Source organism: Rhinichthys klamathensis, unplaced genomic scaffold (genome assembly GCF_029890125.1).
Source record: "Rhinichthys klamathensis goyatoka isolate OS25496 unplaced genomic scaffold, OSU_Roscu_1.1 h1tg000321l_1, whole genome shotgun sequence".
Taxonomy (NCBI): Eukaryota; Metazoa; Chordata; class Actinopteri; order Cypriniformes; family Leuciscidae; genus Rhinichthys; species Rhinichthys klamathensis.
Window position 1 is genome coordinate 8,638 of NW_026606837.1, and position 27,949 is coordinate 36,586.

The 27,949-nt window shown below is 38.2% G+C and overlaps 4 protein-coding genes across 16 annotated transcripts in view; 2 read left to right on the plus strand and 2 right to left on the minus strand.

Moving 5' to 3' along the window:
• The first annotated feature begins 5,752 nt into the window (after nt 1-5,752).
• rfc3 (replication factor C (activator 1) 3) lies at nt 5,753-8,557 on the plus strand. The gene is made up of 9 exons (XM_056271498.1): nt 5,753-5,902; nt 6,155-6,292; nt 6,379-6,446; nt 6,525-6,622; nt 6,763-6,944; nt 7,374-7,510; nt 7,682-7,780; nt 8,106-8,175; nt 8,293-8,557. The coding sequence occupies exons 1-9, from the start codon at nt 5,816-5,818 to the stop codon at nt 8,482-8,484; spliced, it is 1,071 nt and encodes a 356-aa protein (XP_056127473.1). The 5' UTR covers nt 5,753-5,815; the 3' UTR covers nt 8,485-8,557.
• Nucleotides 8,558-8,883: 326 nt separating this feature from the next.
• On the minus strand, nt 8,884-16,360 carry kl (klotho). Of its 2 annotated transcripts, XM_056271579.1 has the most exons (6): nt 15,809-16,360; nt 15,495-15,721; nt 13,903-14,413; nt 13,405-13,673; nt 11,403-12,528; nt 8,884-9,438 (listed from the first exon to the last, which is right to left on the minus strand). In XM_056271579.1, the coding sequence occupies exons 1-6, from the start codon at nt 16,218-16,220 to the stop codon at nt 9,098-9,100; spliced, it is 2,886 nt and encodes a 961-aa protein (XP_056127554.1). In that variant the 5' UTR covers nt 16,221-16,360; the 3' UTR covers nt 8,884-9,097. The 2 variants fall into 2 exon arrangements, with proteins under 2 accessions (XP_056127554.1, XP_056127553.1); XM_056271578.1 differs by having other exon boundaries at nt 15,495-16,360.
• A 2,345-nt stretch (nt 16,361-18,705) lies between these two features.
• zar1l (zygote arrest 1-like) lies at nt 18,706-20,671 on the plus strand. Its single transcript, XM_056271580.1, has 4 exons — nt 18,706-19,371; nt 20,078-20,170; nt 20,243-20,317; nt 20,396-20,671. The coding sequence occupies exons 1-4, from the start codon at nt 18,739-18,741 to the stop codon at nt 20,537-20,539; spliced, it is 945 nt and encodes a 314-aa protein (XP_056127555.1). The 5' UTR covers nt 18,706-18,738; the 3' UTR covers nt 20,540-20,671.
• A 2,211-nt stretch (nt 20,672-22,882) lies between these two features.
• The window catches only part of fryb (furry homolog b (Drosophila)), a 67,143-nt gene continuing 62,076 nt past the window's right edge, over nt 22,883-27,949 (minus strand). For 9 of the 12 annotated variants that reach the window (XM_056271575.1, XM_056271572.1, XM_056271567.1 and 6 more), the window contains exons 56-62: nt 27,226-27,375; nt 26,983-27,081; nt 26,547-26,630; nt 25,802-25,819; nt 25,285-25,395; nt 24,095-24,297; nt 22,883-23,758 (exon numbers count right to left, since the gene is read on the minus strand). In XM_056271575.1, the coding sequence (XP_056127550.1) occupies nt 23,500-23,758; nt 24,095-24,297; nt 25,285-25,395; nt 25,802-25,819; nt 26,547-26,630; nt 26,983-27,081; nt 27,226-27,375 (924 nt within the window). In that variant the 3' untranslated portion in view covers nt 22,883-23,499. The remainder of the gene's footprint in view (nt 23,759-24,094; nt 24,298-25,284; nt 25,396-25,801; nt 25,820-26,546; nt 26,631-26,982; nt 27,082-27,225; nt 27,376-27,949) is intronic. The other 3 variants (XM_056271576.1, XM_056271568.1, XM_056271577.1) reach the window with 1 other exon arrangement.

Sequence of the window (27,949 nt, forward strand, 5' to 3'; positions counted from 1 at the left end):
TTTTTAATAAAGTAATATTCTGAAAAATTATTAAAATTAAATGTAAAATAACTTTAAAATATATTTTCTATTTGAATACCTTTTATTTCTGTGATGGCAAAGCTGAATTTTCAGCATCATTACTCCAGTCTTCAGTGTCACATGATCATTCAGAAATCATTCTAATAAGCTGATTTTGTGCTCAAGAATATATTTTTTAATAATATTATTAAAGTTGTGCTGCTTTATATTTTTGTGGAAATACATTGTTCTATATTTTTTTGCGAATAGACAGTTCAAAAAGCTTACATTTTTGAATGGTAGTAGGCCTATAACTTTCTCCAGGTTTTAGAACCTTCACAAGCTAAATAATTTTTCCCCCATCTATCTACAGTTGTTACTGCCATCTAGTGGCATAATTTTAGAGTTGAAAAGCAAAAAAACAAAAAAACAAAAAAAAAGTCTCCTCATTCTTCGCCTCCGTGAATCTGTAACTGATAGCTCATAAGTAACAAAGGTTTTCATACTTGTTGATGGGTGCTTCAGTGTGTCACTTAGCCATCTTCTCTTTAGCTGGCCATGGCTTTGTAAACCAATGAATTTTTGTTTAAAATGAGAAAACTCTTGAAGAAGTTTTTCATCATCTGTTATCACGACGAGTCTGCCTCTCTGAGCGATGTCATGACTCATGCACGCCCGTTTTCAATGAGAGAGTGTACCTGCATGCATTTAGATCGCATTTTCCTTCAGGTCAGTCCTATGTCCTTAATAAAAAATCCGATCTGCGATATCTTGTCCTTTTAATAATGAAGGGGTTTTCAAGTGCCTTGACTCTGACAGCGCTATTCAATGCATCAGTTTGCATCATGGGTTCGCATCTTGCTCCTCTGTGTTCACAAGAAGTTTCAGTCCTTTCAATATAAAAGTCTTCACTAGGCCTACTAACTGACTAACTCATAAAGACAGCCTTTTCCGCCATCTAACGGCGTAATATTGTAACTTATGTTGCTTCACGATCAGGGACATTTTTTGGGCTTTGTGTGGTAACCGTTGTATAAAAGCAATAAGGTACTAGTTCTGTATCGTAAATAGGTCATGGCTGAAGAGGTTGCAGGCACGACGCAAAGCCGTAACTTGTTCACGATACAGCACACAGCCTCTCAATGCTTGCGTTTAAACCACTAGCCTAAGCCAGCCTATACATCAACATCTTTCATCATATGGGTGGGGGAACGGAAACTGCCGTAGAACTTACCTCATGAAATATTCATACACGCTGTTGTTTTCAAGCGCGGTCTAGTTTTAGCATATCAGAGAAAAATGAAAATACCAGTGACGGTACACGTTCCGTGAAGAAATTGTTGGCTAGTTGTTTTATTTTGTGCGTTTGAGGCAGTGTTGGGGAAGTTACTTTTAAAAAGTAGTGTTTTCTCGTTACTCGTTACTTCTTAAAAAAAGTAATCCGTTACTTTACTTAGTTACCCCCTTTGGAAAGTAACTTTTTATGTTACTCGTTACTTTTACGTTACTTTTATGTTGCTTGACTTTGGGCAGAACCCAATATCTGTTCCTAAATGTGTAGGCCTACATAAAATTCTACTATGAACTCTACTTATTGAAAAACTAGAAAAAAAACTAGAAAAAAAAGAGAGATTTTGAGATAGAAAAAAAAAATATTTATTTAAATAAGATTTGAAAAACCTGTATAAACTGAACACCAAAGCACAATATTAACTATTGAGCGGTGGTGACGCGTTCATGAAAAATGTCACAAAGAATCGGCAAAAGAAATGATTATGAATATCGAATATCAAATATAGCAAGGAGACATTTCAATTGTTTATTAATAAACAAGTGTTTTCTTTGTCAGTCAGTGTCGGCTGCAAAGATAAAGTTGACGATGCTGACTCGCGATCTTCACAGTAGTGAACGCGCCAGAGAGAAATGCACATTTCATATGGATTACATAAGCAGAGAGTCTGTTTTCTCTCGTTTTGAATAGTTTTGTTTTAAAGTACACATTTCAAGCTTTCTATATATTTCTCAGATCTTTGAGGCAAGTAGCTTGCGCTAAGTTTCGGTTCATTTATGAGACGAGCTCAGTCCACGCGCCGACACGGAGCTCCTGAGAAGTCCTGATTATATTGCCTGCTATATTTACTGCTTATTTATTAAAGACAATTGGTTGATGAAACATTGATTAAAATTAAGATACAATTAATACAAAACGAAATTCACTTTAAAGAAAGGCTTTCTACAAAAACAAACTTAATGAAGTGGTCAAAATCATGTCTGCCCACTCCATTTGTCTCCCGATTGCGCATCTTATGCTCTTACTCATGCTTTTCACTTTTCATATAGCCTAATCAACATTGATGAAATTAAAAAATAAATGATTTTATTTAAACATAAATATGAAACTAAATCGTTTTCTTTAATGACTAGGCTACAACACGCAGTCTATACAAAGAAATTTAATATCGGAGCGGGATTTGAGCGAACCCCGTCTTACTGTAAGCATGTAGAGGTAGAGGTACGATTTTCGAGCAATCATCGAATATTATTTTGCTTGATATGCCAATCCTTAATATTTGGTGTTTTAAATGCCTGTTTGAGGTCTCTGTGAAAGATTTAAAGCAGTCTTTTAGTGCCGCTTTCAGAGCGGTCAAGTCCGAAGAACTGTTACGTCCATAACATTGTTTCTTTCCTCATAAATGCGAACACGAAAAATTCAATACAATTAATATTTTATGTTCTGTGGAGAGCCAACCCTTCTTCATCCGGTGGGAGTATTACTTTTGGTTTGCGCAGTGTAATTCACAGAATTGATTGCTCTGCTACCAGCCTCTGTCACGTACCATGTGGAGCTTGTGACTATTGCAAGCGCGCAGCTGAGGAGACAGTGTTGCTGTCAAATTTGTCCATGGGGAAAAGTAACGTTGTGCGGAATTGAAAAAGGAACTACGTTTCGTTACCAAATTTTCAGTAGTAACGCGTTACACTACTTTTTACCCGAAAAAGTAGTTACGTTACTGTAACGCGTTACTTTGTAACGCGTTACACACAACACTGGTTTGAGGTGACTTGAAACATACTTTTCTACACTTCCCCATGACAAGTGATTGTGGAGATGGGTCCAATCTATTGACCTTAGTTAGCCCATAAATATGCAAATTGGGGGGAAAAAACGGGTTTAACAAAAGCACAAGTTGAAACACTGGAACTAGGATTAATTAATGCAAAATAGAGGAAAACATGAAAAAGATAACCCATAATTATGTTTAACCAGAGTGACCCTATGATATTTATGCTTTGTGAAATTGTGACAAGGCCATTCATGCATGTGAAATTGGCATGACAGCAGAAACCATTTAAACAGACAGCTGAAATTCCTGTTGAAATGCATACATTTCTGTGATTTAAAGAGGATTCCTGAGATACCACAACACCAGCAATATCATTTAACAGCAAACACCATGTTATTCTTGCTCACATCTTACTCATGAACAGAGCTCAGAAAGTGAACAAAAAATCTGACAGAATGAGAGCCGTTTACAAAATAGATGAGATTATGGTTTCCCCACAGACTTGTATGTGCTATGATTTCACAGAATGTCATACAAAATTGTAAGTTTGAGATCAACATCGGTAGGGACATGGTAATCAGACTAGCTGTTTTGGCTAAATAAAAAATGCAGCATATATGACTTCAAGAATGTGAGATGTAGGACATGATGAAGGTGAGACTCGAGGAATAAACAAAAGATAGACCTTGTTTCATATGGGTTGAATCCCAGAAACTGTGTAAGAAAGCATCTGTTAGGAACATCAATGTAGCCTATAGTGTATACATTCAGGTCCATTTTATGAGGACGGCATGTTGGCAGATAGATCCTTTCATTCATTCAGAGGTAGTTTGTCAGCTGAACCACACAAGCACGGGAACAGATTAACCTAAAAGGGAGATCTGAACGCAGATCTGAATGACCGTACAAACCACCAAGAGAGGACGGCGGGAATGGAAGTGAGTTATTCTACGAAACTGGTGCCATTTGGGTCCGCAACGTTTGAAGAGATGCATAAGGCACAACTATGTCCCAAAATGTGTTTACAAAGCTTAAAGTTATTCATTCAAGTGTTCTTGTTAACATGATATATAAAAATACTATTCTTAAAGAATAACATACTATTTTTAATAATTTTTCATTAGTAGGCTAAATTAGCCAATTTCACATGTCCGTGTTGACCAAGATGACATTTGCATCTAAAATATCACCACATAAGTTATGTATTTTTTTAAAACATTTATTATTTTCACTGTTATGATGCTCTTTTCAGTTTTTCAGAGCATGACCAACGTTTTACATGAAATCTCCAATTTTAATGTTTCCCCTCCCCCAGTTTAAAGTTTAAAACCAGCAGAGAGAAACACTTTGTCCATACCACCCTATGAACCACTCCATGACATCACCACCCCGTCACAGGGTCATTCTGTTCAAATTTTACATAAATTAAATGAAATTTTACATAAATCAATGTTGAATGTTCAATGTTGAAATGTAACTTTATTTGTATTTTTTAAGTGTATTCGTTTTTTCAGAAGGCTATAACAATGAGGCCATTGAAATGGCGAAATTCATAATTTAACATTAAAAAAACTAATAATAATAATAAAAAAGATTAAATTACAGTCTTTCTATTGATGGTTTCCAAAAAAGAGACATTTTACTATTAGGAAAACATTAGATTTGAAAAATATATTTCTTGTTTTGCTACTCTAATGGCATAGCCTACATATTGTCCATGATAGTCTATCATCCGTGTCCGTGTTGTTGTCCGTGACGGGGTGGTACAAGAAAGACTCCCTTGCCTGAATGAAAAAGATAATATTATTAAGGATTTTGTGCCTGAGGTGGGAAAATATATTTTTTTTTTTTTAGGATTAACATATCTTTAAAGTTGTAAGTTAAAAAAAAAAAGTTTGTTCTTCATGAAAATTTGGAAAATTGCAAAGTGGAAATGGCACCCATTTCGTATATGACTCAAGTACAACCTGAAAATAACAGTTCTTATATGTTCGATACAAAAGATTTAGAATTATTATTCTACCTAATATGGTGTGCAACAGACTGATGAATGAATGAAATATTAATTGAAATATCTTCAACAAATTAGACAATATTATTACTGAAAGCAGATGAAGCAGATTAACACTGCTCTTCTTACCTGATTACAATTGGCCTAATAACATTTGTTGTTATTCACAAATACAAAGAGTTGTTCACAATCACAGGGTGAAAAATGGATATGGTGATTTCTATTGACGTGCTTATGTATTTTCCTGAAATTATTGTTATTGTTCTAGGCTACATCTGTTGAACAACATCATCAACAACAAAAGAGGTTAGGCAGAACCACTGACAACCTCACCATTCACTTTCATTGCACTATTTTCATTGACAATGAAAATATACTTTTATTGTGTTTTTATTTTGACACGGCCATATCATTAGTTTATACTTGCGTCATCTGATGAAAATAAAGCTAGGCATTATCATGAAATATTGTTAAAACAAACCAATATCTTACAATAAATCCATACCAGTTTAATGTGTAATATAATTCTTGAATTTATGTTGTGAATTCATTAGTTTGAAACTGTAAAGAGCGCCGCAAAGTATTGAGTTTTACGAAACGCGAAAGCACTTGTCCTCCCTCGCTCCCTGTAGTTGCCGTTCTGACAGCAGCACCACTGCGCGGGTTTATGTTTCGCGGGAGCAGGCGGCTCAAATTCTCACAATAACATATTAAATATTCTCATCATTCAGATAGAAAAATGAGTTTATGGGTGGATAAATATAGACCAACGTCCTTGGCTAAACTCGACTACCACAAGGAGCAAGCAAACCATCTAAAAAACCTGGTAAAAAAGCAGAAACTATAGAAAGCTAATTGGTGTTGGTGCTGTTTATGTCTGACTCAAGTCACGTCAAATAACTAACGTTAAACGTGAATTATATTTTACCAACATGTACACCATTGCGCTCTCTAGCTGAAGACATTTTTTAAAAATAGTTTATTTTTACAATTGCAGTAACATTACTGGTGATATAAACTTAAATGTGCCTAATATCAATTAGATGATATAATGGTGTCTCGCGGTTTGATTCTTCAGGTCCAGTGTGGTGATTTTCCACACTTGTTGGTTTATGGACCGCCTGGTGCTGGGAAGAAAACACGGATCATGTGTCTGCTCAGAGAGTTGTACGGACCCGGGGTCGAGAAACTCAGGATTGAACACCAGTCCATCACGGTATTAAAAACATCAGATGCTTTGAACACCTACTAGTTCATAGTTTACTACAGTATTAATTAACTGTTACTGTTTGTCTCTTGTAGACTCCATCTAAAAAGAAGCTTGAAATCAACACTATTGCCAGCAACTATCATCTAGAGGTGAATCCAAGGTAATAAAAAAGATTTACTCTATGTTTGGACTGGAGTCTTCACTTGCAGTTCCCTCATATCTGATCTGTTTTCCTCAGTGATGCTGGGAACAGTGACCGTGTGGTCATTCAGGAGCTGATAAAAACTGTCGCCCAGTCTCAGCAGATTCAGTCCAGTGCCCAGAGAGAGTTCAAAGGTTCGGCTTTGTTCTTTCATTGGGTTAGATCATTAATCTGAATCAGCTGAATAGCTAAGAGCTGTGTTCGGATATGATAACCTTTTATTAGTGATCCAGTACACTTCTAACAGTAGTGGCAGTAATGAATCTATTCACAGTGGTGCTGCTGACTGAGGTGGACCGTCTCACTAAAGATGCCCAGCATGCTTTGCGGCGTACGATGGAGAAGTACATGTCCACTTGTCGACTGATTCTTTGCTGTAACTCCACCTCAAAAGTGATCTCCCCCATCAGGAGCAGGTGTCTGGCTGTGAGAGTCCCTCTGCCAAGTGTGGAAGAGGTGAGGTTGAAAGGAAATTAATACTTTTAAGTTAATCAAAAGTGATAGGATGTTACAAAAGATTTAATTTTTTTCTATAAAAATGGCTTTTGTAACTTTCTATTCATCATAGAATCCTGGAACAATGTTTCAAGGTTTCCACAAACATATTAAGCAGCACAACTGTTTTCAACGTTGATAATAATAAGAAATGTTACTTGAGCATCAAATCAGCATATTAGAATGATTTCTGAAGGTTCATGTGACACTGAAGACTGGAGTAATGATGCCGAACATTCAGCTTTGCCATCACAGAAATAAATTACATTTTAAAATAGAAAACATTTCTTGTAAATTGTCATATTGACTCTGCTTTTTTAACTATATATTTTAAATGAATTGTGTTTTGCCTTACATCTGAAAACAACCCAACCTTCTTCATCTTCTCAGGTGTGCAGTGTCCTGTCAGGCGTTTGCAGGAAGGAGGGCCTGCTGCTTCCTCCTGAACTGGCCAGACAGATTGCTGAGAAATCTGGCCGTAACCTCCGTAAAGCACTGCTTATGTGTGAAGCCTGCAGAGTTCAACAGTGAGAGCCTTCGCTTCAACCAGAATAAAGAGACTGTTCTATTTACCAGTGATAAATAAAAAATGAATGATTGTATCCAGCTTCTGAATGAATAAACATAACTCACCTGAAGTGTGAAGCAAGCCAAACATTCAATTTATGTTCTCTGTTCCCAAATGTACTTTCCTGCAGGTATCCATTCTCTCCAGACCAGGACATCCCTGTGACAGACTGGGAGGTGTACCTCAGAGAGACTGCTAATGCTATAGTCAGCCAGCAGAGCCCTCAAAGGTCACAACATGCATAAATACAAGCAAAAAAATAAAATAAAAAAATCACCAGCTGTCTGCCAGTGCTAATAACAGGACCTAAAAAGCAATAGATATTAATAAATATCAACTTCTTGAGCATGACTGGCCAAAGTCCTTTTCAGGATTAAGAAAAAATCATTCACTTATTTTCTTTAGTGATTCTAGTAAATGTGGAATTGATTTTTTTATTTATTTTACATCATGATAACTTTTCTTAATTAACTTAGGATTACGTAGCCTGTTTATTTTTTTAAGCAGTAATTGAGATGTTTGCAAATGGCTACAAACTTGTTTTAATTTTACAGACTTTTAGAGGTTCGGGCACGATTGTATGAACTTCTAACTCACTGCATCCCACCAGATGTCATCATGAAGGTACAGCTGTTTATTTTCAGCTTATTTAAAATGTTTTATACTGGGAAATTAAAGTTAAATTACAGCTTGATTTGGTGTACAATCACAGCATCAACACTGTTGGCATTGGTATTCCAGGGCCTGGTGACGGAGTTGCTGAGTAACTGTGATGGACACCTGAAGGCCGAGGTGGTTCAGATGGCGGCGTACTATGAGCACAGACTGCAGCTCGGCAACAAAGCTATTTACCACCTGGAGGCCTTTGTAGCTAAATTCATGGCCATCTACAAGAAGTTTATGGAAGATGGACTTGACAACTTTATGTTCTGAACTATTCTAGCCAAAAATTAATAAGATATGTTGGATAACTGTTTGTTTTTCATAATAAAAGCTATTTAAAATGCTTTTGGACTGTTGTTTTTGCTATTTCCTGTACCTCTTTAGGGAACTTGGAAATGTATGAAATATGCAGAAAATTGACAACATAAAGCAGAAAAATAAAGAAAATTACAGATTTTTGGATTGTACATATGACAAAAGGCTTTGATGTTACAGAAAATTATAAAAGTGCATATATATTAATACAGGTAATATAAAAATTAAGAAAATTAAAGATATCGGACTTAATTACTTTGAAAACATTTATTTAATATATCTGACAATGTATGACATCATTTAGCTATACTAACCATAGTCAGTTTCTGAATCTGAAACACTTTCCCTCTTAACTTGTTTTTACAACCCCCTGTGAAATAACAAACGTGCCCAAATAATACACATATTTTATTTTTTACAAATAAATAGTGGTTTTACATGATAATGCTAAAATTAAATAAGTGGTCAGGCTCATGTTGAGTTAAAAGCAGTGTTATGTAGGGTGTCATAAACTAACCATTAAAATAAATAAATTAAAAGTATAAGAGTCCACTGGAACCATTTCCCTTCATTTTCTGGTGGCTAATTTGTGCCTCTTTATTGCGTAGTAGATAATAAGGCACACTGTGATCAGCATGCAAGAGCTCACCAGAGAGAGAAAGCCAACGACCGGCTGCTTGGTGAGGACATAACGGCCAGAGCTGTGCACTGGAGCATGGGCACATTGTTGCTGAGGTGTGCCTGTGGCAGGGAAGCCATTGTGGTGGATGATGTTTTTGTAATGGGCCAGTGAAGATTTCAGAATGACCTCCTCCTGCACGTGACCGTACATGCCAAAGCCTGGGTCCCGCTGGTCGCTGAATGCATATGCAAAATAGCCCTTTAGATTGACTCCATCTAGCGTATATGCTAAAAGAACAAATCAGAGGTTAGAATACGAGTGAAGTGAACTCCTGAACCCATGACGTAACTATAAAGCGAGACCTTGCCAGTGTTTTGAGAATAGTAAACAAATATTTTTCCAAAGCTCAGATGAAGAGCGGCTCGCTAGTTTTCCTAAGGTCAGCAAACTGTTTCCCTAGTTTTCTGTGTAATAATTAAGCTGCTGCGTGTGGATGTGTGTGTACAGCCTGAGATTTGTGCCTCTAAATAGAAACGGCATAGATTTGAGTCATCAGAACTTATCCAAGTGGGTTACAGTACTAGGAAACTTAAATCTAGGACACCCTACAGATATTAAAAAAAAGTTTGAGATATATCTAAAACATGTGATAAAATGACAATGGATAAAAACAATGTTTGATTACCCTTAAAATAAGTTTAATTGTTAATATATAATTATACCTGTGGGTTACACTTAATATCAATATATAATTTGTTATGATTAATATAATTAATATTTCCTTTAATTATAATTTTATCAAAATGTATATGAAATTTATAATAAAAACAAAGTAGATTAGGAATTGCTAATTATTATACACTCACCGGCCACTTTATTAGGTACCCCATGCTAGGAACGGGTTGGACCCCCTTTTGCCTTCAGAACTGCCTCAATTCTTCGTGGCATAGATTCAACAAGGTGCTGGAAGCATTCCTCAGGGAGTTTGGTCCATATTGACATGATGGCATCACACAGTTGCCGCAGATTTGTCGGCTGCACATCCATGATGCGAATCTCCCGTTCCACCACATCCCAAAGATGCTCTATTGGGTTGAGATCTGGTGACTGTGGAGGCCATTTTAGTACAGTGAACTCATTGTCATGTTCAAGAAACCAATTTGAAATGATTAGAGCTTTGTGACATGGTGGAAGTAGCCATCAGAGGATGGGTACATGGTGGCCATAAAGGGATGGACATGGTCAGAAACAATGCTCAGGTAGGCCGTGGCATTTAAACGATGCCCAATTGGCACTAAGGGGCCTAAAGTGTGCCAGGAAAACATCCCCCACACCATTACACCACCACCACCAGCCTGCACAGTGGTAACAAGGCATGATGGTTCCATGTTCTCATTCTGTTTACGCCAAATTCTGACTCTAACATCTGAATGTCTCAACAGAAATCGAGACTCATCAGACCAGGCAACATTTTTCCAGTCTTCAACTGTTCAATTTTGGTGAGCTCTTGCAAATTGTAGCCTCTTTTTCCTATTTGTAGTGGAGATGAGTGGTACCCGGTGGAGTCTTCTGCTGTTGTAGCCCATCCGCCTCAAGGTTGTGCGTGTTGTGGCTTCACAAATGCTTTGCTGCATACCTCGGTTGTAACGAGTGGTTATTTCAGTCACTGTTGCCCTTCTATCAGCTCGAACCAGTCTGGCCATTCTCCTCTGACCTCTGGCATCAACAAGGCATTTCCGCCCACAGAACTGCCGCTCACTGGATGTTTTTTCTTTTTCGGACCATTCTCTGTAAACCCTAGAGATGGTTGTGCGTGAAAATCCCAGTAGATTAGCAGTTTCTGAAATACTCAGACCAGCCCTTCTGGCACCAACAATCATGCCACGTTCAAAGTCACTCAAATCAACTTTCTTCCCCATACTGATGCTCGGTTTGAACTGCAGGAGATTGTCTTGACCATGTCTACATGCCTAAATGCACTGAGTTGCCGCCATGTGATTGGCTGCTTAGAAATTAAGTGTTAACGAGCAGTTGGACAGGTGTACCTAATAAAGTGGCCGGTGAGTGTATAAATATGTATTATAATATATTAGTTTTCTGTGCTTGTTTCTTTGATAAGTTAATTAATGTACAGTATTTTACACCATCATTTTAATTCAGTGACTGAGACAGAGCACTTGACAAAGCCAAAAAAACAAAACAAAAAAAAATTCTAGTGAAAGGCAACACATAACATTATACAGTTTCTTACCTTTCAAGGCCTCATTAATGTAGTTGTATAGGTAGTAGACGCGCAAGCTATCCTTAAACCTAGCGGTGTCCTCTTGAACACCATTGGCCATCACATAAATGGGAACCCCTTTGTATCGGGAGTTAACCCAGTTCAGTGCCTTGCGAAGACCCCAGGGGACCACAGGAGAGTTGCGTCTTGGAGACATGATCCAGGTCACGTCAGATATCAACTGAACCTGCAACTTGTCCTTGAAGGTGTATTTGTCTTCCACTCCATCATATACCATTGAGGTAGTAAAATGGCTGATGGCGAAGAAATCGTAGGTTCCTTTTACCAGCAGTTGATCCTCTTTGCTGAAGGTCGGTAAGTGGTAGTTGAAGAGATCGATATTGTTTCGCTGTTGGAGCCAGCTACGCATCACCGCTGGGTAATCACCTCTACCGAAGATGGGCTCAGCAAACCAGCCGACTCGAAAGTCCAGGACTCGGTTTGCAGGCGCCACATCCTCCCTGCTGAAGGAAAACGCAGGTTCGACCCAGTCCATATGAAGAACCAGCGATACCTTTCCACCTTGGGCTTTGCGAAACTCGCTGTCGTAGACGTGCCAAGCTAACGCGTGCGCACGAAGAAGCTGGTGGCCCACAGTGTATTCAAGATCCTCATCGTTAGGCTCATTCAGAGTGATCCACAGCTTGACATGAGTTCCCAGCCGTTGGAAACACAACCTGGCATAGTCTGCAAATGCCTGGACTGTCTCCTCGCTCTGCCAGCCCCCACCAGCCTCCCTGGATGCCGGGAGGCTGGATAGTTTCCCTGTGTGGTGCCAAAGGGTCACAACAGGGGTTACGTTAACCTTATGTAGCTCGCTAACAAAGCAATGGTAGTATCTTAGCAGTGTTTCGTTAGCATCAGACACCCGGCCTGTTGGGACGACGGAGGACCAGTTGAGGGAGAAGTGGAAGTGTGAGACTTTGATCCGGTGCACATCAGACACCTGCTGGAGGATGCTGCCGTAGTCGGCGCAGTGGCGTGGCCTGTGCATAGGGGGCGCCTGCACACCAGGGACCTTTTTCAACTCTCCGTTACCAGAGATGTTCCAGATATAAATGCTAGGGTCAGCAAACTGGGTTGGTGTAGTGTCAACCTTCAAAACAGGATCAGATGACATTCAGATGATTTTAGATTTGAATTTGAAAAGTGAAAATTGAATAAAACTAGGTTTTGAATATATGCAAATGATGTGTATCAATGTTTGAAGTTTGAACAAAGGTCAAAGATTAAAACTAGATGCATCATGATCAACACAGAATCTAAGTTCTATAAAAATGACCTTTGAATGGGACAAACAAGAACAACCAAGTAAGATTGATTTGCAGGCCTGCACTTTACATAGTAAGGACATTTTCTACTTTTTGATGAAATACAATGATGTGCAGATGTAATCTGATTTGTTTTTGAAGAGTTTGTGTGCATGTGTATAAATAGAAACATTATATAATATGAAATATTACTATAAAATATAAATATTAGATTTATATAATTTATGTTTTATAGTTATATTTTATATATACAGTGTATATAAATACGCACACATACTGTATATATATATATATATACAGTATATATATTAGTGCTGTTAAAATGATTAATCGCGATTAATCATATCTAACATAAAAGCTTTTGTTTATATAATGTGTACATATATATAGGTGTGTGTGTGTACACACATATATGTATGCATATATTTAAATATATATACGTGATACTGTATATATATATATATATATATAAACCACCTTTTATGTTAGATGCGATTAATCAATTTGACAGCACTAATATATTATATAATATGTAATCTAATAATAATCCATATTTTAAATAAATAGATTATTTATTATAAATAAAGTTCAAATATAAAATATGTATGATATACAGTATCAAATCAATGATAAAAGTTGTGTTTTTACAAAATAATTATTTAAGCATGGATGGCAAGCAAGCAGGATAAGCTGTAGCCTACCTGTATGGAATTGGCAGCCACTCCCCAGGCAAAGTCACATGGAAAGACACCCTGTGCAGGGCGGTTCTCGGGAAGCTGAGGGAAGCCATTCTTCTCTATTAGTTTGCTATAGAAAGTGGCAGATGTCTTCGGCTCTCTCTTCAGATCAGGAGTGTTGAAATCCACAAAGAATAGCCCCCGTCGTATTCCATATTCCCGGTACCACTCATACCCGTCCAGCAGAGACCAGGCTGTGTAGCCAATCACATTTACTCTATCAAAACGGATTGCTATAAAGAGGAGAAAATGATTGTTCATAATCAGTTAGTGATTGTGAAATGTTGAAAATAGCAGTGCTAAATGATGGTTGGAACACATTGTAAATGCTTCTTTGACCATTAAAAGATATTATAATCTCAAAATGGCCATATGCCTACAACATACTGACTGATATGTTCTATTATCATTAATTCTATGCTTATCATTTCATCAAATATCCTCAGTTCATATACAGTGTACCTTTCAGAGTCTCCATAATAAAGCGCTTCAGATAGTACATATGCTTGGCATCCTTTGTGTTCGTGTTGCCACTTCCATACCAGCCACTCTCCACTACAAAGATGGGAGGATTGTTGTACTCGGCACGGACCCAGTACAGAAGCATCCTCAGACCTAGGTCTTCTGTCTGGCCGAAGCGCAGACTGTCATTGATCAGCTGAAAGCTAAGAGCCGGTCCATGAGACAGGGCAAAGAAGTCCGCTGTACCATTAACATACACGCTCTCAGCCCCAGTGAAGGACGGCAGTCTGTGGGTCAGATTGTGTTTCATGCAGGGTGGATAGTCTCCATCCACAAACAACGGACGGGCGAACCAGCCGAGCACGAAGTCCAGGGAACACTGGCAGGCTCTGCGGTTCTCCTGCCTGGTTCTGCTAGGCTTGATCCAGTGGGAGGCCAGAGCCATGGACACTAGCCCACCCTGACGGGAACGATACCGGTCGTCATATAAGTGCCAGGCTGCAGCATGAGCCTAGACGGCAACACAGGAGGAAACAAAATACATGGCTATAGATTATATTTGAAAAACATATAATACAGCACTTTGAACTACACAAATTGAACCAACATAATAATAAAAATAACAAAAAAAATAACCATAGCCTATCTTCCTAGCCTATTAATAATCATTTTTTTTGTTTATATATATATATGAAGTTTAAACTGAGCATCAGAATGGGAAGAAAGGTGATTTAACCTGCTGATCTACTGGGATTTTCACACACAACCATCTCTAGGGTTTACAGAGAATGGTCAGAAAAAGAGAAAATATCCAGAGAGTGGCAATTCTGTGGGTGAAAATGCCTTGATGATGCCAGAGGTCAGAGGAGAATGACCAGACTTGTCCGAGCTGATAGAAATGCAACAGTAACTCAATGCACAGCATGTCGAACCTTGAAGCAGATGGTCTACAGCAGCAGAAGACACACCGGTGTCACTCCTGTCAGCTAAGAACAGGAAACTGCAGCTACAATTCAGATGGGCTCACCAAAATTGGACAATAGAAGATTGGAAAAACGTTGCTGGTCTGATGAGTTTTAATTTCTGCTGCAATATTTGGCACAAACAACATGAAAGCATACCGTATACATCCTGTCTTGTTTCAACGGTCACCACTACCAGACTGGAGGTAGTGGTGTAATGGTGGGGAGTACAATTGAGCATCGTTTAAAAACCACAGCCTACCTGAGTATTGTTTCTGACCATTTCCATGCCTTTATGTGCTGCACATCTTCTGATGGCTACTTCCATCAGGATAACATGGCATGGCACAAAGCTCAAATCATCTCAAACTGGTTTCTTGAACATGACAATGAGTTTACTACACTCAAAATACCTCCATACTCACCAGATCTCAATCCAATATAGACCAATATCTCTGAGGAATTTTGAATCTATGCAACAAAAAATGAAGGCAGTTCTGAAGGTGTACCTAATTAAGTGGCCATTGAGTGTATATACTGTATACACGTATATATATATAAACAGACAGACAGATACTTTTATACAGATACATTTTTTAATTAAATAAATAAATATGTGGCTTTAATTACCTTCAGAAGATTGTGTCCCACTCTGAAAGGCAAATCTGAGTCATTTTTGATACCAGGAGCCACAACCCCAGTTCCATATCCATGCCAGGCCACAACAAAAGGATTGTCAATGGTAATCCAAAATTTCACATCCGATCCAAATGTTTTAAAACAAAAATCTGCATATTCTCTGAACAGATCCACCATAACCGAATTGCTCCAGCCTCCAAAGAGGGTTTGCAAACTGTCTGGCAGGTCCCAATGATATAAAGTCACAACAGGTTGCACTTTCACATCCTTCAAACCTCGAATTAGACTTTTATAATATTCCACACCTTTTTCGTTGTAACTTTCTTTGGTGCCATTGGAGAAGATGCGCGGCCAGGACAGAGAAAACCGGTAGTGACTGACTCCAAGTTGCTGCAGGGCTCGGAGGTCCCCCGGGATGTTGTGATAACTGTCACTGCCCACGTCGCCTCTGGATACACGGGTCCCTCCGCGAGTAAAAGTGTCCCAGATAGACTTACCCTTCCCCTCTTTTTCCCAGGCTCCCTCGACTGAATATGCAGCGGTGCCGACAGCCCACATAAACTTCTCAGGGAAAATGTCATAAAGGAAGGCTTTGTCACCGGGATATGGAAGTTTGCTAAATCTGTCCCATGTGTGCAGTCCTGCGCCAGGATCAGCTGCTGTCCACTGTAGCTGACTGAACAATACGAGCGCCAAAACAATCCAAGCAACTGTCATGGTGCCGGAGAACTGGACAACTTTCCTAATGTTAAACAAGTGAGTTGTGTCTCTTACCTCACTCCGAGTCGCTTGCAACTGCGCTATAATGCACCTGGCCCCATCTGGTCCCGTTTTTTGTCCTCTCAGGAAATCTATCAATTATTACCCAGGCACTTGACGGGTAAATAGGTATCCAAGCGCTGCGCAATTCCAGCCTCCATAATAACACATTTCCTCCTGCTAGTGTATGATAGGGCAAATATGATTACAAAAAAACCCAACAATTAGATTTCTCCAGTGGCTCTAAATGACAACTGAATATCTTGACTGAAAAACCCTATATGAATGAACCATATATCACAGGAATACTGATCACATCCAGTAATCCAAATGGATTACTCAATGACTTTCAACGACAAACCATTTATGAATGAAATACATACAGTACATTACATTAATGTTAACAGCTCAAACTTTGAAAAATGTATTTAAAAAATATATAAACAGAATTGAAAACAGTACTTCATATACAGTCATTTTGAATTGGTCAATCCAATTTCCAGTTTGGGAAGCTTTTGCACAGTTTAAACTGCATGTTGTGGAAGTGCTTCGAACAGGTGTTTTTATTAGCTAGACCTTGATTACGAAATAAAATCAACACTTTAGAATACATGAAAATACAATGTAATATGGAAACAGATTTGTACATTTAAATTGAATTACATGCGTAATATATCAGAATGCATATATGGAAAGTATCTCCATCTGGAAGGCTAATGGTAATGTGTCCTGAACGGAGCCAGAAGGAAAAATTGCCATTGTAATACATTAATGCCAATAATATGTTCCCCGAGATTGTTTTATTAGTTTTAAACCAGCCATTGGGGCCTCTGAAGGGGCCATGTTCAAATTATCTGGGCTATTTGCCTGTCTGACTCAAGCGAAACCGCCAATGTACATTATTTAATGAAATAATGTATCACTTTGATAAGCATACAATTATTTTTATTGCAACTATCTGCTGCTCTCTATAATCACCCAATATTATTTTTCAACACCTATCCTACCTTGTCGCATCCATGAGGGAAAATCAATGGTGTGAGTCTTGTGTTTACCTGCAGGGCTTGTTTGTCAAATTTGAAAGGTTATAGTCAAATTTATTGGATCCCATATAGATGAATTATAGAGATGCTTGGCTAGAAAGAGAAAACAGAGGAGGAGAAGGAGGGAAAACAAATCCAAACAGTGCTTTGTATGATGTATGATGTAAATGTATGATACATTGAGCTGGAATAAAAACAATGCACTGAGCATTGAACTTACTTGAATATTGAAGAGTGATGCATGTTCATTATATATAAATGTGTCAGGTGTTCTGTATGGGATGGTGGTAATCCAAAGGTTGTTTAATTCATGAAGTGAAGAATCAATGGGAACACTTATCACTTTTGTGCCCATATCATGGGCAAGCTGATCTAACAGGACTGTCCCTGAAATAAAAGTTACTTTGGTTGAGACAATGTCTGCTAAATGACTACTACTACTAACAGTGCTTGAAGACATCCAGTTATATATATATACATACTTTAAAAAAAATCACAAATCACTTTAGTTTGCACTGTGCAGCAAACAAGTGATCCATACTTTATTTTATTTTTATTATAAAATGAAAAGGTTCTTGACAAATAAAACAGAACAAAATCCTCAGCATAAGAAACACACTTAATGCAAGCTAGATTGAACAGCTAGTGAACCTAAAATGTAAGGCCTTTAGTAAACCTTTAGTTTAGTTCTCGTTGTTTGCCTGAAGCATAACAGAGGGTTTTAAAATCCAGCTTTTATAACCCTCCACTTATTTAAATGCCTAGCAACAAACATACCTCACAAATTATTATTGCTCTTCAAATCTCGACTCAAGTCAGTAAAAGAAAGGCTAATCTGTAATCGGGTTGACAATGTCACCATTATAATTACCTTGTTTTTAATCAAATATATATTTTATAAACATATATTCATAGTTTTATAAACATTTATTTATAAATAAAACATTTATTTATTCATTATTTTATATTTTTGTGATAAATAATTTTTTTGTCTCTTAATTATTATGAGGTCATAAAAATTACATTTATAAGAATTATGCAATAATTTAAAACATGTTGAAATGAAATAGTAAATTTGTGTTACATTCCAGAAATCGTCTTAATTTAATTCCATAAAAGAAAAAAACATGCTATTTTTAAAATAAAGGTAGGTGAAGTTGTGGAACCTGCGTTAACTTGTCACTACTCGACTTTTCATGTAAAATAATGTAGGCCTACCCAACTGGATTTTAAACTCATGCTAAATTAAATATATAAAAAAGGGAAAAACTGCCGATTCCTAGCGATCACTAATGCTAATGCATCATATTCGTATTGCTGAGCCACGCCCACACGTGATCGATGCTAATTAGGTCGCGCCAATTAAGGTGTGTGCTCAGGAAGAATGAAGATCATAAATATTCAGCAACACCTCTGCTAATGATTACACCACAATGGAGGAGTATTTCATTCCACCTTACAACTATGGAGGGTATCCTGGCTATTTCCCCTTTTACCCCGGCAACGCGAAATTTAAGCAGCAAAACTGGAATAAAAAGGGAAACAATTTGTATGTTGCGCCAGATGCCCCCGATTATTTTGACGTTTACAAACGCGCGCAGTTAAAAGCGATACTATCTCAGGTGAACCCGAATCTGACCCCGCGCCTCCGCAAGGCCAACACTAGAGAGTTCGGTGTGCAGGTAAACCCAAAGGTAGATGCCACTGTCCAGTGCTCACTCGGCCCCAAAACGCTGTTTTATCGCGGCGATAAATGGGACTCACCGAGGACGCCGTCCATCAACCCACTAAAACTGAAAATGAAAGACATTCTGCCCAGCACACCTGTCAACTCCGTCCGCTTCTCCCGTCCCGGCGTCGCCATCTACTCCCCCGTCTTCGACCGCAGGATTTTCTCCTTATCCACGACTGCCGGTGAAAGTAAGGACGATGGCGGGGATGAGAGCAACGAGACGGACAGTGAGACGGACGACGACGAGGAGAAGTGTAAACGGGACGAAACCACGCACAACGAATCACGGCAGGAGAAGTCGTTGATTCAGCGAAATAAACGGTCTAACTTTCAGGTATATTAAGGGAAAGGTTTAGCACGGCATTGGCAAACATATTTTCTCCCTAAAATACAATGGTTATTTTTCTATGAAATTATGTGACTTAGGCTTGTAATTTATACACTACGTAACGTTAGTCAAGTGGTTTGGAAATGTAGGCTACAAATAATTAGCTCAAAGCTGATCGGAAGAATACCGCTTGTGACCGATAGGCTACTAGAATTCGAATGATATTTTATCTGGAACTTGAAACTTGCAAAAGCGAATAAAATGCGGCTCTTCACTCCATTTAAAACGTTTTCTTTTAGGACCCCTCGTTTCAACATGAATATGTAACGAGCAATTTGATTGTTTGTCTGTTCCTTAAAGGGATAGTTCAACCCAAATTTGTCATTACTTGCCCTCAAATTGTTCCAAACCAGTTTCTTTCCTCCGTTGAACAACTTTTTTTTGAATAATGTTGGTAACCAAGCAGTTGACGGCACCCATTGAAATCCATAGTATATGGATTTCAATGGGTGCCGTCAACTGTTTGGTTACCAACATTCTTCAAAATATCGTTTTTTGTGTTCAACAGAAGAAACTCATACAGGTTTGGAACAACATGAGGGTGAGTAAATGACATTTTTCTTTTTTGGGTGTACTATCCCTTTAAAATTACTCGTGTATGGAGTTTTGGTAAACTATTTGAGTTCTATTCTAACAATTTATTCTTATTTAGTTTCTGGAGCAAAAATATGGATTTTATCACTGCAGTAAGTGCAATATTCGATGGGAAAGTGCATTTGTGTGGTGCATCTCGGGAACCTCCAAGGTAAAATGCAGTGACTTTAAAAACATTTAAACTTAAGGTTTAAACCTAATTAAATTGGCATCATTCCCACAGGTGTACTTCAAACAGCACTGCAGAAAGTGCCAGGCGGGACTGAATCCATTCAGGGTTGAATCCATTCAGTGCCAGGTAGGTGTTGATCGCAATTGTGCATTTATTTTGAAGCTGTTGGTGCAGTTTGACCTTGCTCTGTTTGACCTCTACCAGGTTTGCTGCAAGGCTCGCTGCTGCTGTGAACGAAAGCAGAGGCACATTGACCTGCGCCGTCCTCACCGTCAGGAACTGTGTGGCCGCTGCAAGGGCAAAGGCCTTTCCTGTGACACCATCTACAGTTTCAAGTACATAGTCTAAATGTAAAGGTGTATAAGTATGCGTTTTAGAATCTGTATTGGTGGCCCATTTGACATTGGGTGGGATGTATTGTATTTTTGTATTTGTGTAAAGGTGTAAGTTTATATAACCTAATAAAGTATTGCAGCATAATACTAGTGTCTGTGTGAGTGTTTCTGCTTCATGAAGGACTTCACTCACCCAAAAATGAAAACATTATGTGCTTTCCCTTATTTCTTTCCAAACTTGTCAAATGTTTTTCTGCAGAACAAGAAAATGAATAATGTTTTTGTCCATGCAATGAAAGTCAATGGGGTCCAAAACACCACTATCATTGTATGTAAATTGAGATCTTGTTCCACAATTTAATTATGGTAATGCATAATGGAATATTCTTTTTGTTCAAGATTATGCATGCATAAAACCCTAAGATTAAGTGTCACTGAAATTAATGTCTTTGTTTCAATTTGTAGCCAGTGCGAAATCACTTTTCTTGGACTATGCAAAAACCAGGGCCCGTATTCATAAAGAATCTTAATGCAAAGAGTGGCAACTTAGCAACAACTTAGTGACAAAATTCTAAGAAAATTCTTAGAAATGTGGGTGTTTACTCTTAAAATTAAAGAGAAAATCCTAATAAAGAAAAGTCATTCAGAAAGCATCTTAACCCTTAAAAGAGGTCTTAAGGTCAAAATTGTTATGAGTACGGATGAGGACTTTTAAGAGGCTTAAGAGTTTCTTTAGCAGAGGAGAAAATGACAGAACGATGAAGAGGGAGAAGAAATGTGATGCAGACAATAGATGACAGTAAGTTAATAAGACACTAAAGATGAGATCGTGCAGGGATCATGTTTGTGACTGATCTCATTAGACACACGCTAAAATCTCCGACACAGCGCAGGAATGCCATAACGCCAGAAATGAAAGTAATCACTACATTAAGATATTTGGCAAATGGGAAAATGCAATAAAGCAGCAGTGATTTGGGTCTGTCACAACCTTCTGTAAGCAGTGATCACACAAACATTACAGCACTTTCAGAACCTCTTATTGTGTCGCAGTTCATTTAGTTTCCACTGGACATTCCCACCTTGCAGGCTCAAAAAACCTGCAGTGATGAATATAGCAGGCTTCCCTGGTGCGCACAAGCAGGGGAATGAACCGTTAATCATTTGCGCTATAAGCTCCCACGTCCGCTTCTCACTCCATGCTGTGACACCCTGCCCGAATTTTCCTTTAATGATGGCCTAGTGTTCATCCACTAACTGGGCTAACAGTAAACACGGTTCTTCTGACCAGTCGGGCTTTCTTGTTTTTTAATCCATGTTTGCTATATTAAAACAAACATTCAAACCACCACTTAAATAGACAGCAATCAGTGTAATTGGAAAGAGTGGAACAATTTTATCATTCTAAGCCAATCAAATACCTTAGGAAATTAACAGCAAGGTAAAAAAAAAGGATTTATATGCATAAATATAATGTGCGTGTGTGTGTGTGTGAGTAAACTCTATACTTAAAATGGCTCTTCTTTTTTTTTCCTTCTTGGACAACCAACCAATCACAGTCTTCAAAAGATTGTGTCATACATAGCAATGGGGTCAGCCCCGCCTCCTCACTAAGATGAGAGTTTTTGTCTTTTCCTTACTCAAGAGTTGCTCTCAGATCGGTCCCGAATCGCTCTTAAGCTAAGACTCCTACGTAAAAGTTTTTAAGATAAATTAAGAGTTTTCTGAGAGGATTCTTAGAATCTTTATGAATACGGGCCCATAATTTCTTATTGAAACGAACAACCAGAAGAATCTCAACATGAAGAAAGCACAATTTATTTCACAAAAGCTTAAGTATTTACATAGTGAACGAAAAGAAACAATTCTCAAAGAAGCTTTACAATGTGCAATCTGTCTAGGCATGCACTAGAGACAAAGACTAATCTTCATGTGATGCCTCCCTTTTCCACTTTATACAAATAACATTTTAATAAAATACACTTTTAATAAATACAACTCGAAAGTACAATGATGCATGCTTGGCAAATTGAACCGACAAAGAACAATTTCAAAAACTACGTTCAACACACTGATTTCTTAAATACAAATTTACCCTAAAGGCGAGCCTGTGTTTGGCGTAGCGCAGGATGTTGATTGAAAACCAGCCAAACAATCTCATATCAGCACTTGAAGTAGAATCAGGTTTAGCCGTAGCATATCAGTTGTATGAACAAATCGCTGAATGTCAGCATGTTTGCGTGTCTTTGTGCAAGTGCGGAGGCTGATATTTAGCGGTACGTAAGGGATTGACAGGTTCACAAAGACACAAGCTCTCAGCTTTAAACAGTTACTAGTATCATGACGACGACCGACGACATACAATAGTATCCTTTGTCCCTCCTTCATTTGTGCGGCTTGTCCTGTTCGCCTTTAAAGACAATCTTGAACAGTTACAGTAGAAAGGCATCCGTTTCAATGATCCATCATTGCACATTCCCCACGTTAACAAACAAACCAAGCAGAAGTTCTCACTCAGGTGCTTCCTTTCCCAAAAAGGCAGCATTTATCAGTAGCAAACAGGATTTATTTTTCCCCTCATGATTTACGACTTGAAACGTCAACATAGTGCAATAATTAAAAGATGCGTTTGAGTGACTCAATCCAAGGAATCTCGCAGGAGCAGCTCAGTTTCTCCGTTATTGCTGCACTTTTGAGGACCCGAGGACACGCTCACTCTCAGGAGCCCCTTCCTATTTAGTACAGTCAAGGATGCTCGTGCAAGTTTCCCTAAAAAGGGCACAATTTTATGTGTTAAACCCTCAAAAGGGTGGCAGCACTCCCAAACGTCACACTGGATCTGGCCTGGAGCGGGTGGCAGGAGTGGAGGATCATGGGATGAGGGCTGGTGCAGGAGAGGTTGGGTGACTATGGAGGGATCCAGTGGTCGGGGGGTCCAGGCCAGGGCTGGTCTGGGGTGCCGCGGGCTTCCTGTCAGAGACTCAAACCGGACACGCTGGAGTCTAGGAGGCTGGATGAGAATACCTGGTACCCCTGAGCGCGACGGATCATGTCCCGGATCTCTCCGTTGAGCTCCATGATCTTTGTGCAGACCTCGGACATGTCCTTGTTCGAGCCGACCAGTGCAAAGGTGCCAGTTTGGCCCAGAGTCTGGTGGCGGAAGTAGACGTTGAGGAGAGTCTGGATCTCGTCCTCTGAGCCACCGCCGAAAATGTCATTTGGCCAGATTCGTCTAAAAAGGAGAACAAAGTTATATAACAGTAATAACATTTTGATACCATCAAAATGTCATGCTATTCAATTCCAATTTCAAGACCACAGTAAAAACTAGCATGCTATTAAACACCAGTATTATTGTTAAAGAAAATTAAAACATTTTCAATAACTGAAATAAAAACTAACTCGAGTGGGGAAGACTAACTAAACCAAATACATTTTCATGACTCCAAAAATAACAACTAAAATAAAATAAAAATGCCACAAATACATTTGAGTTTTATTTCCTCATGGTTGTCTTTACCACCTAATTAACAGAGTTTTGTCTCTCCCTAGTGGTGTCATAGCTCACCTGCACTCTTGAGTGTAGCGGATGGCCATAGAGAACTCGTTGTTGTTCAAGCACTCCAGGATGGCCTGTACAGCTGCCTCTGAGCTGGGGAAGATGGGCTGGGTGCCGTGCCTTTGCCGGTCCACTAGATCACCAGCCAATGAGGCTTCAGCTAGCCGCAGGCAATTCTTCAGATCGCTCAATTCCCGAGACATGTTCCAAAGCTACAGATTGAAAGCACATGATTAAGGGTACGTTTACACGACAGCGAAGTACTAAAAAACAGAAAAGTTTTTCTTTGCGTTTTTCGCGTGAAAACAATCTATTATTAATGCCAGGCCAGTAGTTGGCGATGTCGTTACCATTTTCACAGATTTGTGTTTTTGTAGTTTACACAGAGACAATAAACGTATAGTTTTCAAAAACTTGCACTTTGAAACCCGTTTTCAAAAGTTTGCATTTTCAGGCCCCCAAAACTCCATTGTCATGTAAATTTATAGTAGAAAATGATGTAGTGTAAACACACGCCCCTAAGACTGGATGTTTTCAAATATTAATTTTTTATAGTAAGCCAAACTAATTTACCTTTTGCTCAAATAAAGTTTTCTCTATAGTCTCTCAAAGATGCCTTACTTAAGCAATAAGGTTCGAGAGGCTGTGCTTCGCGTCGTGCCTAACAACGCCCTTCCATTACGAGTCTTCTCGAATGTATCAATGTTATATTTCAGCACTTGAGCATGACGGTTCATATTTGTATTAGTCTCTCCAAATTGTCCCTCAAACCACTCATCTACTGTCATGCCACCTAGTAAATCAAAATTTACTTTAAACATTTTAGCCTTTTATTTCTTACGTTTTTTTCTCAATGTTTATGTTGATACAGGTGGTTGCTAAGGGTGTTGCGCAGTGATAAATAGAACCGCTGGGTGAAGCGGTCATCATAGCCGTGTTGTTTTATCATGAATAAAGCACAGCTATTGACCAATCAGAATCAAGGATTGGAACTAACCGTTTTATAAATTGCATTACATTACATAAATTGTTTTGCTGGTCGATACGACATGGACATCTTTCAGCATGGATGCAGAATTACATAACAGACTGTTTATGGTTACCGTTTCATCGTAGATATACATAATACACACAATCTGTCACAATTTTTTCATTTATTTTGCAATCAGAAACAGTGGGGTCATAGGTGCATTGTGTACCTCTGGCACAGAGCTGATGGTGTTCACTTGTCCAATAAGTTTACAATAGGACTGAAACAGCAGGAGGAGCTGGAAGTGAAGTTTGTACAGGCGCTGACACAACTCCAATTGCTGTGGAAGATACGAATACATTAGTATAATAAGGAATACATGATATAATAAGGAAATCACACAAATGAACAGCCGCAAAGAGCAAATACACAACTCAAACTTCCATCACTGAGTGTGTTTATATGCACAAAAAATGCTCAACAATAAAAAATGACTTTGTTTTATGAAAACCATGTTTACATTTTTAAATGATTCATTACTTCTACAGTCTTCAAAAACACTTTATATGATCTTAAAAGTATGCTTACTAAGCATAAGTTTGGGTAATATATCATGCATGTAAACACACTCGCTGACATAACCCTTACTGAACTGAATGCATGTACTAAACTATAAAGCTGTAAACACAGATCACTCACTCTAACAAATGAACAAGAAAGAGAACTGTTCTTAGTTTCAAACTTACAGCCAGAGTTTCCATTTGCTGCAGAGCAAGCATGTCATAAAACAGGAAAGAGTTGAGAAGGGAGAAACAGACAGCATTAATACCCAGCATGCAATCTGTGAGACTGAATATGTGCTCCACATAATTAGAAGATTAGTGCCTGTCGCATTCAACCCAACCCATATAAATCATGCAGAGGATGACAAGAAGAAGGCGCACCGAGTGACAAGAAGAGTAGTGAGGAAATACTGCATTGCATACAATACCATTTAAAAGTTTGGGGTCAGTAAGATTTTTAAAAGTTATCAATGTTTCTATTTAGCAAGGATGCATTAAATTGACCAAAAGTGACATTTATGTTACAAAAGACTTTTGAACTGTCTATACATCAAAGAATCCAGAAAAATGTATGTATCATGGTTTCCACAAAAATATTAAGTATTGATAATAATAAGAAATGTTTCTTGAGCACCAAATCAACATATTAGAATGATTTCTGAAGGGTCATGTAATGTAATGATGCTGAAAATTCAGCGCTGTCATCACAAGAATAAATTACATTTTAAGATATATTAAAATAGAAAACAGTTCTTTTAAAATGTAATATTTCACAATATTTTTTACTGTATAAAATACAGTTTTTACTGTATGCAGCCTTGGTGATCATAATATAATTATTTCAAACACGTAAAAAAATCACAACGACCATACCGTAACATTACAAATCTATCATAAATTACGGTGTACAAATTATGAATGTTGGCACCTTCTCCTCAGAGTCTCCAGGCTGACAGGTGATCACACCATCATCAGGATACTTCGGAAATGTGGACTTACAGTTCTGCAACCACTGTTGAAAGAGGAGAAAGTGGATGTGCTTGACTAAATTCAAAACAGCTGTCTCACAATTAAAACATAAGTAGTTTTGCGCAAAACCCGACACCATGATGCTGGGGTGTTACAGCTGGCAAGCAGTTCTGCGTGACTTTAAGTAAATGTAAATGTATGGGATTTTTCATAATCCATCATGCGAAAATTGTAAGTCTGATCACTTAGAGAAGTATTGGCAAACCTCTACTCATTAAGTTGCATGATTCAAAGTCTCGTTCACATCTGTTGCATAAACTATTTCAGCAACTCAATTCAATGTAGCAGCTTCCAGTGATTCTGTATAAGCAGCCTGGCAGGTTAGAATGACTTACTGAGACAGCGGCTTCCTCCCGGGTGTTATATGTGTCCAGATACTCCTGAAGCTCAAGAACACTGAACTTCATCTTTTCTAGAAGCCCATATGAAACAATCTTCAAGAGGACAGATGATATAAAAGACAACATGGTATAAATATACTTTCTGACTTGCAATTTAAAAGTGTATATACAAAATGATTCTCAATAATTTGTTAGGAGAGGTCCCTGAAGCACGGCTGGGGAGGAATATTCACTGACCGTTTCTGCGTCCACATACAGCGTGGGACAGTCTGAGCATAAGGCCAACATCTCTGATGATCGCACAAATTTGGACCCAATTCCCCTCAGGCCGTCTCCAAGGTAACAGGCAGCATCGCTGGTTAGGGAGCAGAACTTGTTTTGGATGTTCTGTAGAGACAAAAATGAATTTTAACAATGCTAATTGTTAGAAATACTTATGGGCTTTAATTAACCAGTGTTTCCAGTTAATTATGCAGACTCTGGTGGCCTGTCACAATCTAATCTGTCCCGCCTCAGTTTCATAATAAACTGAAAATATTTGTACACTCTTCTCATGATAACATAAAAGGTCTGTACGATTGTGTTTTCCGCCAAAATAAAAGCTTGAGGGTTTAACTCTTGCAAGTGAAAAATGAAGACAAAAGTATTGTACTTTTTCAACAGTTAAGTAAATTAATATACTTATTGCGAAAAATTACTTCTAATTTACATTTATTTTACAGTGCAGTTGTATTACAATAGTAATATATTACTTTTGTTGGTATGACAATAATGATAATATAAAGGCATTATTATTATTACTATATCCTAATAGTTTGGCTTCCTACAGTATAACACCAGTGTGAATATAATGTGAACTGAGACACTATATCATGAACCACGAAATAAGGACAGAGGTCCACCCAATGTCTTACAAAATCATGTGGGAAACACTGATTTAGCAATTATCAATAGAAATATT